This window comes from Schistocerca gregaria, chromosome 3 (assembly GCF_023897955.1).
Source record: "Schistocerca gregaria isolate iqSchGreg1 chromosome 3, iqSchGreg1.2, whole genome shotgun sequence".
Taxonomy (NCBI): Eukaryota; Metazoa; Arthropoda; class Insecta; order Orthoptera; family Acrididae; genus Schistocerca; species Schistocerca gregaria.
Genome location: NC_064922.1, coordinates 145,661,360 through 145,676,088, shown reverse-complemented (window position 1 = coordinate 145,676,088; position 14,729 = coordinate 145,661,360). Strand labels below are relative to the sequence as shown.

At 40.1% G+C, this 14,729-nt stretch overlaps 1 protein-coding gene across 1 annotated transcript in view; it reads right to left on the bottom strand.

The window, feature by feature from the left end:
• Window positions 1–9,068: 9,068 nt before the first annotated feature.
• The window catches only part of LOC126354417 (uncharacterized), a 75,352-nt gene continuing 69,691 nt past the window's right edge, over window positions 9,069–14,729 (bottom strand). The window contains exon 3 of the mRNA XM_050004039.1: window positions 9,069–9,337. Within this exon, the coding sequence (XP_049859996.1) occupies window positions 9,289–9,337 (49 nt within the window). The 3' untranslated portion in view covers window positions 9,069–9,288. The remainder of the gene's footprint in view (window positions 9,338–14,729) is intronic.

The following is a 14,729-nucleotide window of genomic DNA, read 5'->3' as shown; positions in this document are numbered from 1 at the left end:
AGATGATGTTGAGTATCGTACACAGTATTACCTATTTTTGTTATTAGAGAAAATGCTATCAGAGAAATTAACATCATGTGGTATTAAAGTGGCTATAAGAGGTAACAGGTACTTTTAGCAGATTGGCTCACTGGGCACTAAAATTAAGCAAGTTCGATTACAGGGTAGTGCACGATTCTGGCAAGAAGTATGACAATGCACAGAGCAAATGGTTGAGCAGAAGTTAAGATGAAGAGAAGAGTTAAGCAGAAAGTTTACTGTCGTACGAGTACTTGGCTGAAGCCTTTTTAGAGTGAAAGAAGACGCAGACTGCTGACATGGTGTGACATTTGTTCAGGATGCAGTCGCCGCTCATTATGCGTGATGGGTCACTGTGGAGAGTGACAAAGTTCAGGCCATGCATTTTGGTATAGCCCCTCTCTCCCAAATGTGCCTACATTTTCACAGTCAGTAACTTAGGGCATACATGATGCCAAGCAATGCTGTCAACACCACTCACTAACATTGAAACAAAGACTGTTCACTGTACATAGTGATGCAGCCAGACACATACTCTGAACTTCACCTCCAGAAAGCTAGACATCCGACTGAACAGAAGACTGTAGGCAAACTACTTGACGTCTTCGCACCAAAGGGTCACCTACTGCGTAACTTCCGTCACCTCCCAGGTGGGACGCATGTTCGAGTCCAGACAAGTAACTTCCTGGCTACCCTGTCCTTAGTCTCTGTCCTGGTGGGCCACATTGTCGTTGGTCACCACCCAATTTGGGCACACGCCTTTGACATTGATGATGCTGGAGTCTGTTGTCTGAGTACTGTTCTCCCAGTGTTGTATTCTGTATCCCCGAACCAGGCAAGCAGCTTGGCCATGCCAGCTACTCTCAACCTGCAGCGAGTGGCCTCAGACCAGCTTGTGCAGCCTGGTGCCATCAGTGGCCGACACTGCCTGCACACACTGCCTCCACTACTGCATCTCCTTTTGAAATTTTTTCTTGGATCGAACACTTTCAATGAGATGGATCCTCAAACAACACCATCCACCATATCTCCAGTGTTCCACTATTGGCGAAAAATGTTCAAGACTCATCTCCAAAAAAATTCAGGCCCACTCTAATACTTTCCATTTACACCATGAAGTGACATTGTCAGTCCACATAACCAACTATCATCAATAGTTTCCACATAGTGCCACAAGCCTAGAAGACATTTTCGTCTCCCCCATCTTTATGCACCACTCCTATGTCTCCTAAAACAGTTTTCACTTGAACATATTATCCAAAGGCACTTCGTTCAGTTGCATCATTTCTTTCCAGCTCAGTGTTGTGTAGTCTTTTACCCTAAACTCCACACACTACTCCTGATCTTAATATCAAGAACGATAATTCCTTAACTGATCTACAATGGTCACTAATTCTCTGACTATCCAAATTTGGATAGGTCTTTTTCCATATCCTTTAACAGAAATCGCGCTTTTTCGTACTATATAACAGAAACAAGTCTGTTCACAATACTAAGGGATTATTTGCCATGGCATATTTCTGAATACCTATTACGAACTGTGTTCTTTACCTAAGAAGAGTTTCATAAAATATGATCAACTCACTGGCAACAGATGATCAGTTTGCTATAATCATGTTCTGCACTCAATAAGAAGCCAAAAATGGAAGAGCTCCTACGCAGCATCACAGAATACAACATCCAGAAATGTTTTGTTCAGTGGTAAGAACAAATGCAGACATGAAAATGCTCAAATGGAACCTGCTTTTAAGGGTAGCGCCACTAACTGAAAATTCACAGCAGCAGTCTTATTTCTATTATGTGAGAGCTTGTATCCAACATTTTCGGGAGCAGTGCTGGAACACATTTGCAGTATGCTATTTGTTGTCCACTGCCACTGCGTTTGTCAGTTTTTATTAAACTTGTCACAATACATGGACCCAGTTCATGACTGAAAAAAGTGCGCACTGATAGACCATAATAAATAGTTCATTATTAATGCATGCAATCTTGTTAATTTTATATTAAGACGACATTTCTCCCAGTTACCAGAGTGAATGAACCACATCATGTTTACGTGCTCACAGTCAAAAATGTTCAAATGTGTGTGAATTCCTATGGGACCAAACTGCTGAGGTCATCGGTCCCTAGACTTACACACTACTTAAACTAAGTTACTCTAAAGACAACACTCACAGCCATGCCCGAGGGAGGACTCGAACCTCCGGCGGGAGTGGCCACCTCGAACCACGAGGACACCCCGCGCGGCTGCTTACAGTCCACCGGCTAGTTAGAAATTACAAAAATCACTTTCCTGGCATAAGTTGTGGCAAATAGCATATGAATACCTTCTTCACCTCGTGAGTCTGTTGAGTCCTTCAAACCAGGCATCGTCTGCTTTGAAGAACTAGATGGGCTCTGTCTTTCTGGTAGATTATACATGATCATCGTATTCCTGACGGATATTTCATCTTACTTCATTTGTTTATTTGTCTCGTTAATTTCTATCTCCGTTCAGTTACATTTTAATTTTTGGGTTCACTTCTTCTTTGCCTCCTTGTGTATTCCTGCGTTTTTCCTTTTTATTATCTTTGCATGTTTTTCGTTTCATGTTTTAGTTTCTTGATTTTTTTATTTCCACCTACGTTTTCCTGCTAATCATAGAAAAATGACTCTTCAAATAATTACCATACTTAATTTTTTAATAACATTTTATTCACCTTAAAGATATATCGTCCTTATCCACTTGAAGTATTCATCTACGTCTAAATCTACATGACTACTCTGGAATTCATAAATAAGTGGGAGGCAGAGGGTCCATCGAACCACGTTGAGACTATTTCTCTATCATTCCACTCTCGAAAAGCGGGCGAGAGAAACGAACACTTAAATCTTCCCTTGCGAGCTCTGATTTCTCTTATTAAAACGACCATTCTTCTTCTCGCCAAGAAAATATTTTCGCATTCGAAAAAGAAAGTGACTGAAATTTTTCCAAAAGTTTCTGCTGTAACGAGAAACGCCTTTGTTTCGATTAGAAATTATATTAGATTAGATTTGTTTTTCGTTCCATAGATCCGTGCTGAGGAGATCCTCGTGGATGTGGAACATGTCAATTTTTTTAAGCTGAAATGACAATACTAATAGTATGAATATATAAAATACACCATTTGTTTCTATTAAAAAATTCGTCAATGGAGGAGAAGGAGTTGGCCACTAGTAAGTCTTTCAGGCTCCTTTTAAACTGATCTTTATTTGTAACTAAATAACAATGATTACCACCCGATCGCGCATGTGATACCTGTGACTCTCTCTCCCCTATTTTGCCATAGTACAGAAAGAGCTGCCCTTCTTTGAACTTTATCGACGTCCTCTGTCAATCCTATCTGATGATCTGATGTGGATCCCACACCACGCAGCAACACTCAAGAAGAGGACGGACAAGTATAGTCTACACTGTCTCTTTAGTAGACCTGTTGCATCTTCTAAGTGTTTTGCCAATAAATAGCGGTATTTGGTTCGCTTTCACCTCAACGATATCTATGTCATCTTTCCAATTTAAGTTATTCGTAACTGTAAACGAAATTTAGCGGATTTCTTTTAGTACTCATGGTGATGACTTCACACTTTTCACTATTAAGAGTCAACTGCTATTTTTCGCACCATATAGATATCTTGTTTAATTTATTTTGCAACTTGCTTTGATCATGTGAGGACTTTACAAAACGGTAAATGACAGGATCGCTTGCAAATGGTGTAAGAGTGCCACTCAAATTTCCTCCTAAACCGTTTACACAGATCAGATACAAGGGAGGTCCTGTAACACTTCACGGAGAACGCCAAGTGTTATTTCTGTTTTATTCAACGACTTTTCGTCAGTTACTATGAACTGTGAACTTTACGACAGGAAATCACGAATCCAGACACACAACTGAAACGATTCTCAGTGGCACCCAACTTGATTAGACGTCGCTTGTAAGGGACGGTGTCAAAAGCCTTCAGGAAATATAAGAATTAATTTGAGGTCACATGTCGATGGCACTCTTACTTCGTGGGAATAAAGAACTAGTTGTGTTTCACAAGAATGATAATTTCTGTGTCTATGTTCACTATTTGTCAATAAATCATTTTCTTCGAGGTAATTCATAAACATTTATGTTCCAATTTCCTACTGAAAATTGACGTTAGCGTTGTGTGTCTGTAATACAGCGGATATCCTTTATTTCCTTTCTTGAATATTGGTGTGACCTGTGCAACTTTCCACTCTTTAGTAACGATATTTCGTCAAGAGTAAGTTTGGAACCATTGTATCAGCATACTCTGAAAGCAACCTAACTGATATACAGTCTGGACCTGAAGACTTATATTTATTAAGTGATTTAAGATGAATAGTTACGTTGAGGATATCTGCTTCTAAGTTACACATATTGGCAGGTGTTTTTGATTCGAATTATTTTATATTTACTTCGTCTTCTTTAGTGAAGCAATTTCGGAAAACCGTGTTTAGTAACTCCGCTTTAGTGATACTGTTATCGGTTACGTTGCCATTACTATTGCACAGTGAAGTTATTGATTGGTTATTGGTGCTGGTGTAGTTTACATACTACCAGAATCTCTTTGGATTTGCTACTAGATTTCTAGACAGTGTTTCTTTGTGGGAACTATTAAAAGCGTCTCGCTTTGAAGTCTGCACTTTTCTCGAGCTTCAAGTAAAACGTCACCGATCTTGGAAATTCTGCGTTCTTTTAAATTCAGCATTCTTTTTTCACTATTTCCACAACAGTGTACCGACATTTTTTGCGTACTTTTATTAATTTATTTGGTACATATCTCTCAGTTTCTGTTATACCGAATCTTTGAATCGAGCCAACATCCGGTCTACTCTTAAATAGTCAGTTTGGAAGGAGTGGAGACTGTCTCTTAGGAAGGAGGCAAGCGAATTTTTGTCTGCTTCACTAACTATACATATATTTTTCGTTTATTTCTCGTGGATTTGGATGTTTCGGTATTCAGTCTTGCTACGACCACCCTGTGGTCACTAATCCCTGTATCCACCACGATGCCCCCTGTTTGCTTAGGATTATTTGTTGCTTGTAGGTCAAGTGTGTTTCGCAACCATTTATTATTCGAATGCCCTCCTGAACTCACTATTCAAACTAATTTTCAGAGATAGTATTCAGATAAATTGTGGACGACGTCTTATGCCCATCACCGACTTTAAAGATGTATTTTTGCCATCAAATCGAGGGTAGATTGTAGTGATCACCAACTATATGTCTGTGTGGGACAGCTAGTTGAAATCAAGCTCAAGTTTTATTTGAACCGTTCAACAATTGTACATCTACCCATACCCATACCGAACTCCCAAGAACTATCTATTTCAGTTTCACTACAAGGTAAACTACCGGTACTTCTAACAGCAAGAAACACTCCACCATCATCTTTATTTAATCTGTTCTTTCCGAACAGCGTTAGGTCCTTTGTAAACATTTCAGCTGAATTTACCTCCGGCTTTAACCAGCTTTCAGTAACTATAACGATTGTAGCTTCAGTACTGTCTCTTAGCGTTCGGAGCTCTGATTCTTTCCAAAGATAGCTACGATGGTTTCCGACTACAGTATTGTTGGTTCTATATCTATCCTCTTCCTGTGTTTGTCAAGCACCCTTTGAAACTTATGCCCTTTCTGCACTTTCCTGAAACCCTCTAACCTAAAAAAAAACACCTGGTCCCCTTCAAGCAGCCCTCACTGGCCGAGCAGCTGCTTCCTGTGTGTAATGAACTGCTGACCTATTAAGATGAACCCGGAAAGCTACCACCCTAGAGTGCAAGTCAGGAAACCTGCAGCCCACACGTCACTTTCAGTCCATCTGCTGGGCTCTGTAGCAAAGTTCCTCACTCGGTCCTGTCGATGATGCTGCTGATGGTGAGCTCTGCCTGCATCTTGCAAGCAAAACTGGCACTCTTTACCTCTTAAGATATCCGCTAGAAACAAGAAAGAGTCTTTTCTGATCCATCGTTAGTAACGACATTAGCCACCATCTGCAATTGGTTGCGCCCTATGATCTTCATAGCATCTGGAGACACCTGGTTCACATCTGGGATGACTGCTCTTGGTATGGGCACATAGTGCAATCTGGAATTCTTCCCCTCCATGCCAGCCATATTCTTAAGGATCCCCATTCCATACCTAATATTGAAGCTCTCAACTACCGATAATCATCCTCTGTGACTCCCTAGATCTTGCACGCTAAGAGGCAGGGTAACCGACTGCATCTGGCTCAGAATATTTACCAGAAACAGAGAACGACTGAAACTTCTCTCATCTAAGCACAGCAATCACAGACCCTATGCATACTAAAGACGGCGAAAATATACACTAGACAGTTGTTAAAATGCGGAAATATAGCAAACAGGCAAGAACTTTAGGAATTTTTAAAAAAAGTACATCTTACTAGAATCTGTGTCAACCCACAAATGAAACTGTGGTCTCCTACGTGATGAAGCAGGGACGGAAGGTATTCTGATATTCTGTTCATACACTAATTGCTTTCACTTCACCGTGCAGTCCAGAAAAACTCCTTCTGCCAAATCATTCAGCGGGCATGATGTATTTTGCTTAACAAAATCATAAGAAACAGTTTATTTTTCGTCTCTCTCTGTGCCTCAACCAGCCTCACTAACATTTCCACCAGGATATTAAAAATGATTATTAAACAATGATCATAATTCACTAAGACAGCTATTTTCGCTAAAGGATCAATATGTAATGCATACACTGTTTCTTCTTCCTCACATGTTAAGGCCCCCAGATAAGCTACTGCATGCTTGATAATCACACTTGCGCAAGCATGCTTGCTCAAGCATGCACAACTTCGTCATGCCTCCATATGACTCAAGCACACACGTACAAGCATCTGTTTGTTTGCAATGGAAAATGTCGAGCATAGACGACGATGCGCTTCCTGTTGCAGCCTTTTTGCTTGTTTTACGAAAAGAAACAGGTGGAAACGCGATATGTGGAGTAAGAGTGCCTTAAAAAAACGAAAACCGTATTCTCATACAAATTTACTGAGTGAATTGAAGATATATTCTCGTGACTGGCATAATTACCTCAGGATGAATAAGGAAAAGTATTTGAATCTTTTGTCCCCCGTGACGCCTTATGGCTTAACAACAGATTAATTGCTACCATTGCAAAGGTATACTGCAGGAAACATTCCACTTGATGCTAAACATGTGTGAGAGGAATTTATGAACTATTTTGTGAATGGAGGACAAGTTCCTTGGCAACATAATTTTGTGCATTGGCAGTAAAGAAAATGTAAAAGAAAATAATGTGTATTGCAGTATAGTATAAACAAATAAAAGTATAGGCATATATCTTCATTGTAACAGTGCTACTGTAACTAAATACCACTACCAATCTATCTCACTTACCTCTATTCCTTGTAAATTACTGGAAGAGCATCTTGGTGTCTCCCGTTCATTTGAAAAGCTGAAAAGATCAGAGTACCACAGAACAGATCTGTAAACTTCGTTTACTGCAGCCCCTGATTTGTAAGTGCTGTCACGTTTCCTTTTTCCTTATCTGTAATTCGTTCGTAATGTATTAATTTTCTTAATAACAGTATCTTTAGTTTTTGTCACGTTTCCTTTTTCCTCGTCTGTAATTTGTTAGTAATATATTAATTTTCTTAATAACAGTATCTTTAGTTGCTGATGGCTCTATTTCTTTGTACTTTGTGAGAAGCACCTCATATGCCGCGTCTCTTTCAATTTTATCTGGATATTCTATACTTTTAATATTCCATAAACATAGGTGTCTTTCGTAACACCTATAAAATTCCTTCAACACTTCCCAGTCCGACATCAAAACGAAGAAGGAAACGACACAAAATCTAAATAAACGAGCGCTCTCCACAGTCTGTGTCCGAATGACAGATGCGTGCTTCTTCAAGTCTCCCTACTCTAGGCACATGCAAGCAAGCATGGACACGCTTGGAGGCTTGCACAAGCACGCATAAACGAAATACGGTCAAGCATCAAGCTGCTTGTGCAGGCCTGATGCTTGCGCTAATTTACCCTTCACACTTTCAAGCAAGCTCGCACAAGCACGCTTGCGCATGCGTGATCGTCAAGCATGCACTAGCGTGTGTGAGGGCCTTAAGAAGGATGTTCAATACGTAATGCAACATTTTTTTTCTCACCCATTTTCGGTTGAAAAATACGGAATTTGTTATGAGAGATCGTGGAATATTTCCGCTTCAGCCCCTATACTTTCATGGAGTTCCAATTCGTGATGGCGCAATACTTAACCTTCAAAATGGCGTCCGTAACGGAGGTGCGTTGCACTCAGAGACGTGCCAGTGAGATTCTTTTGGCGGGAGACCAGAGCATCGCAGATATTCATAGGCGCTTGTTGAATGTCCACGGAGACCTGGCACTGAACAAAAAAACGGTACGTTGTTGAGCAGGCGTCTGTCACCATCGCAACAAAGTCGTGCAAACGCGCCGACTGCACACTGTTATGAAATACTGAAGAAACGAGTCCAGCATGTTCATCACCATGAAAATGCAAACGAGCTTCTCCTTCTCCTTGACAACGCAACCCCTCATACAAGGTTGCACACACGAGAAGGCCTCTCAAAACTTTATTGGACGGTTCTTCCTTATCAACCCTACAGTTCAGAGCTCGCACCTTCCAACTTTATCTGTTAAGGCCAATGAAGGATTCAAGAATGCAATCTGTGGGAAATAGTACGCTGATGATGGGGAGGTTTTTCATGCCACAAGATATTGGCTCCAACGTCCAATAGGGTGGTACCAGCCCTCCCTATAAGGCAGCGTAAGGCCCCCACAATTAACAGAGATTATGTTGAAAAATAGCGATTTGTACCCAAAAGAATGAGGAATAATATGGGGTACTGGAATTCTAAAAAACACCAACCTGCTTTACGAAAAAAGTTTTCTATTACTTATTGAACGCTCCTTGTAGCAATTCTCTTCTCTGCTGTAACATTACGTCTTAAGCAGACATTATCAGAATTTTTAAATCTACCCAACAAAAAACACATTTTGTTTCTTCGACTCAACTTTTTATTTGAAACGGGTTTCACTTATGTCAACTTCCTTACTGATTCACACTTGCTTTAATCGATTATGTGAACCACTCCTTAGCAATAAAGTATAATAATGTTTCTCGCTGTACTATTAATGATCACATGAACAAACTCTAGCATCTTTGATTTTTTTACAATAGTTGACACAGTTTCAGTATGAGCTTCACTTTTTACTTAGCTTGGTGGCAGATATCGGAGAACATGGTTTTCGAAATGGAAGTCCCTGGAACATAAATATATAATTAATTTTTATTCTAATTAACTGACAATCACATTATCACAGAACGTTTAGTCTTGTCACAGAAAGTATTTCCAGGTTTTCACAGTATTTGCGTTTATTTACGTTTGTGACCCCCTGAAACAATACCTGGAATCATTTTGAATTAATATCGTTCAAATACAATAATGTCAGATTTGACTGGATTGCACTCAATTTAAAGGCCCAATAAAGATGTGCACTGGATACAGGTGCATACCCTAAATACCATGAGAAATAAATTACACAGCAAAATTAAACAGAACCCCGCCATTTCAACCATTAGGATCAGAAGTTCGAAGTTCGGCCCGACAGTGCCCACAAACTTCCTCTGTAATGGCGCAAAACTGTAGAGCACTGCCATGTTACCCTCGATGTCGGCGACACTTTAAACAGCAAGGTGCCAACTTGTAAAAATAAAATAAAACAACAACTAGAGCTCAGAACTAAATATGAAGTGAAAGGTCGGTTTATGATGTCACATTGGCACCACATTTCACCACAATTCAGCCCAACGCTACGGTGAATGCGTTACACCACAAGCAAGTCGTCACATCTTCCTTTACCCACATCTCACCCCTTCTCTTGACGCCTCTGTGACGGAGGTCAGAACCGCAATGTCCATCTTGAAATAACGTGGTTTTCGAATGGGTGGGCGAAGAAAAAATTTAAAACACACCACAGCTCAGAATCGACACGTAATGAAACCACCTGTTCCCCAAGGAATGGTATACTCCACAGTTAGAGCAACTGAAAAATACTGTTATGCTGTATTCTAGTCTGTACAAAACCAGTAAATCAGAACTGTATAAAGACCTGTATGCTAAAGCTAAATGCAAGTATAGGAAGGCAATAAATGAAGCAAAGAAACTGCATAACATAGTAAACATTGAAAAATCTAACAATAAATGCAAGAAGGCCTGGAGTGTAATAAACTCCATTGCACACACTAAACACAAAGAGGAAACTGCCATTACCCCAGAAGAATTTAATAAATATTGCACTCAGTCCATTGAAGAAATTAGTAGTTCAATAATCAAACCACCTGAAAATGCACTTAGTATTATGGACAGCTGCTTTGAAAAGCTTCCCCCAAGCACCTTCACTTTCACAGAAGTGAGCCCAAATAATATCCTAAAAATAGTGAAAAATTTCAAACCTTCAGTTAGTGTTGATTACTATGATATGTCATGTAATTTGTTGAAAGATGTTATTGATTGTGTGATTTATCCTTTAACCTTTTGTGTTAACAAATGCCTAGTTGAAAGTAAGTTCCCCGACATACTAAAAATTTCTAGAGTTGTGCCCATATACAAAAAAGGGGAAAAGAACTGTCCCGCTAGTTACAGACCTATATCCATAAACACAGTTTTTTCAAAAATCTTAAAAACGATTATGTATGAACAAGTTAGTGCTTACTTGGGTAAACTAAATATAATTAGTGATGAACAGTTTGGATTTAGGAAAGGTAAATCCACAATGGATGCAATGGACTCCCTCGCAAAATTAGTCCTAGATGTGTTTGAGGCTAGGGACTATGCCCAGGCTACATTTTGTGACCTGAGAAGAGCCTTTGACTGTGTAGAGCATGACACTGTGGTGAATAAGCTAGCTTACTATGGTTTCGATGACAACAGTATAAATATGTTGAGGTTTTTTTATAGAACCGCCAACAAGTTGTGTGCATTGGTAGGGAGAAATCAAATTTGGTTAATGTTAGGTACGGAGTGCCCCAAGGGTCGGTGCTTGGACCTTTACTATTTATATTAATGATTAATGACCTGCCCTTATTAATAAATTCTCATACAATATTGTATGCTGATGACACAACTTTTCTACATAAAAGCCCTGATCTAGGTACACTGAAAACACTCACTGAAAATACCCTTGCTCAATCCTTATTATGGTTCACAGCTAATGGCTTCTTGCTAAATGAAAACAAAACCCGGACACTTTACTTTAGCCTCAAAGAGATTCCTAACTACCAGGAATTAGAAACTTTTAAATTTTTTGGTGTTACTATTGACAATAAACTGACGTGGGAATCACACATTAAAAATATATTGGCTAGGCTTTCAAGAGTTATTTATCTAATTAGAAATTTAAAGAGACATGTTCCCAATGACTATGTGAGATCAGCATATTTTGCCTTCTTCCAAAGCATCATCTCTTATGGAATTTTACTGTGGGGTAGTAGCAGTCATGCAAATAACATTTTACTTTTACAGAAGAAAGTAATAAGAATAATAACGGATTCTGATAAAACAGAACATTGTAAACGTCTGTTTATTAAATTGCAATGTCTTACAGTAGTAAACTTATTAATCTACAATGTTTTAATGTACATTAGAAACAATGTGTCTAATTTTGTGTTGAGAAGTGATATTCATAGCCATAATACTAGAAACAGAACACCTGTAGACGTACCATAGCATAGATTATCAAAATCGCATAACTCTTACCTAGTTCTCGGACTAAGGATGTTTAATAGACTAAGTGCTGACTTTAAAGAACTGCCTGTAAATATCTTTAAAGCTAAATTATACAAGCTACTAGTGAACAATCCATTTTATACCATTGATGAATTCTTTGAAGATGAAAATACTGTATTCTAATGTGTACCTATTTTATGTTAACCAATTTACAGCAATATAGTAGTTTATATAGAAATATATGCTCTTGACTTTGTCTATTGCTGTAATCAGATGAACGACAGTAAAATTATTATTATTATTATTATTATTATTATAAAAGATTATTCAGGCTTATTCTTTCTCATCCCTCCGTCTTCGTGTCATCCTATGGCATGCATCTGAGAGGAATGCGATCTTGACATGTGTATGAATAAAATGTCAAAGAGTAACCTCTATGTCACGCCTGTTTCGAAAAAATCTCGGTGCCACCGACTATCTTTGTTGGGCACTTTAAAAATGTCCCTGTAAAGAGATATCCACACATCAATACCTAGACATCAGTGGGATAGACATCCCTGTTGACAAACCTCAGATTTCGCATGCGGCCAGCAAGTGCTAGTGCACCAGCGTTTCACTGCTCAACTGTTTTGTTTTGTCACACAATCAAATCAATCTGCAGACATTTATCATGTGATATGATGTGTTTCTTTCCCATTTATAGTCACTGTTCTAGGTGTGTGCCAAGGATTTCATGAAACGAACAATGAACGTGTTTGTTTTGTTTTGCAGAATGACGGCGCAGATACAGCTGCCTTCTACTGAGATTAGGCAAGCCATTCCTTTGTCTGGAGATGGCAAGTCACAGTGAATGTCCTAGTGTGTCGCCTAGTGTGATAAGAAGGCTGCAACAATCACATCAGAAGACAGGCACTACTATGCAATTTCTAAGTCAGAGGTGCCACTGTTGCAGTACACCGTGGGAGGATAACACTATTGGGTGGCATGCAGCCTGGGACCAAACAGTGAAACCATGGTCTCTAGCCAAAAGCCAGGCTACTGCTACTGGTCAGGTGGTGTCAGTGTAGACAGATCCACACTAGTACCACCTTGACACATGGACATTGTGGGAGCAGATTGCAGTTTGCATGACAAAATGTGCAGTGGCACATGGGGCATTGTCATTGGGTGCTCTTCAGAGAAGGTACATGCTCCTCCAAGAAGGGGGACTGCAGGATCCCTGTTTGGCATTACAATGTTGAGGCAAGTAACCATCCGTGTATCATTTCCCCACAGACTGCATCCACCAGAATGATTAGGAGAGACATCAGTCTAAATGGGGAGACAGCCCTCATCGTCATGCAATCTCAGCATTGAACGCTCAGCGTTTACTGAAAATTCATTTCGAGTCCTTAAAAAATAATTAAATTAAAATATTATCATGCACCTTTTCCCCCCTGTTGCTGGCAACACGCGAAATCTAAGAGGTGTCGAAAGGGTTGCCTATCCCACCAGCATTTAGGAATTGATGAATGTATGTTTCTGTATAAGGACATTCTTAAAGTTCCCAACAAAGGTATGTGAGTGGCATCGAGGGTGTTGCTGAAATGGTGGGTCTTGGAGAGACCCTTCACCGTTTTATTAATGCATGTGTCAATGTCACACACCCCTTCCCCTCTCTTTCCCTCCTCAACGTGCCTGCCACAGTAGGCACAAAAAGGGAGGGATTAAAAAGCAAAAACATTAACAATCTTTCTGCTTCGGATCACGTTCAAATTTCGTAGAATGATTTTTACTGCCCTAATGTTTCCACCCTGAAAACCAGAGCAAAAACTGTGGTCGTGCTACACTCAAAGGAGGTGAGATCACGATCTATTGGATTTGCAGCCCTGCGATGTCCTTAGAGAAGGATGGAACCGTCCAGGGAATGTCGTCGGTGGGAATGCCGTGGGTGTCAAAGGTTGTCAAGAACGTCATCCTGTTGCACACAGTACTGCAAACTGTAGTTTTTGATCGCGAAATGTAAGAAAATAAACGCCCAAACGAAGGAGCTGGTTTCATTCATGCTCTTAATAACACCTCCTGATGCTTTTTCGTGTCGATTCTGATCAGTGTTATTGTTATTCCGAAATGTTTTCTCAGGTCCTCGTAAGAACTCCACGTAATTTCGACGACAAGCATCGCGGTTCTGAACCTCCGCCGCAGAAGCCGAGAATGGATGAAAAATGGTTCAAATGGCTCTGAGCACTATGGGACTTAACATCGGAGGTCATCAGTCCCCTAGAACTACTTAAACCTAACTAACGTAAGAACAGCACACATACCCATCCCCAAGGCATGATTCGAACCTGCGACCGTAGCGGTTGTGCGGTTCCAGTCTGAAGCACCTAGAACCAGTCGGCCACACCGGCCGGCGAGAACGGATGAGATATGGATGGGGTGGGGGGTTGGGGGTGGAGCGTGACCGACATTCTCGTGGTGCGACATATCAACGATGGTGCTGGGCATAATTTTGGTGAAGTATGGTGTCAATGTGACATCACTACTCCACCTTATATCTCACATGAAACTCTGAGCTCTAAACGTTTTTTGAACATGCTTTCTGAAGCATCGCCAAGCACCAGGGTGACAGTGCAGGCAGCTATAGATTTACACCATTACAGAGGAATATTGTAGGCATCTTTGAGACAAATTTTGAACTTCTGCATTCCAGTAGGAGAAAATGACAGGGTTTCAAAAAAAAATGAGCCTTTAATTGTGGTGTGCAGTTTAGTTCAAACGGTGCACCCATCAATAGCTGTATCCTTTAGTTTGTGGTACAGCTCTCCAACTTTATGTATGCCTGTCTGGCCTCAAGAAGAGTGTGGAACCACAAGCACATTGGACTGATAAATGTACTTACACTGTGACAAGTAACGGTTACGCACTGTTTGTGATGGCTGTGGCTC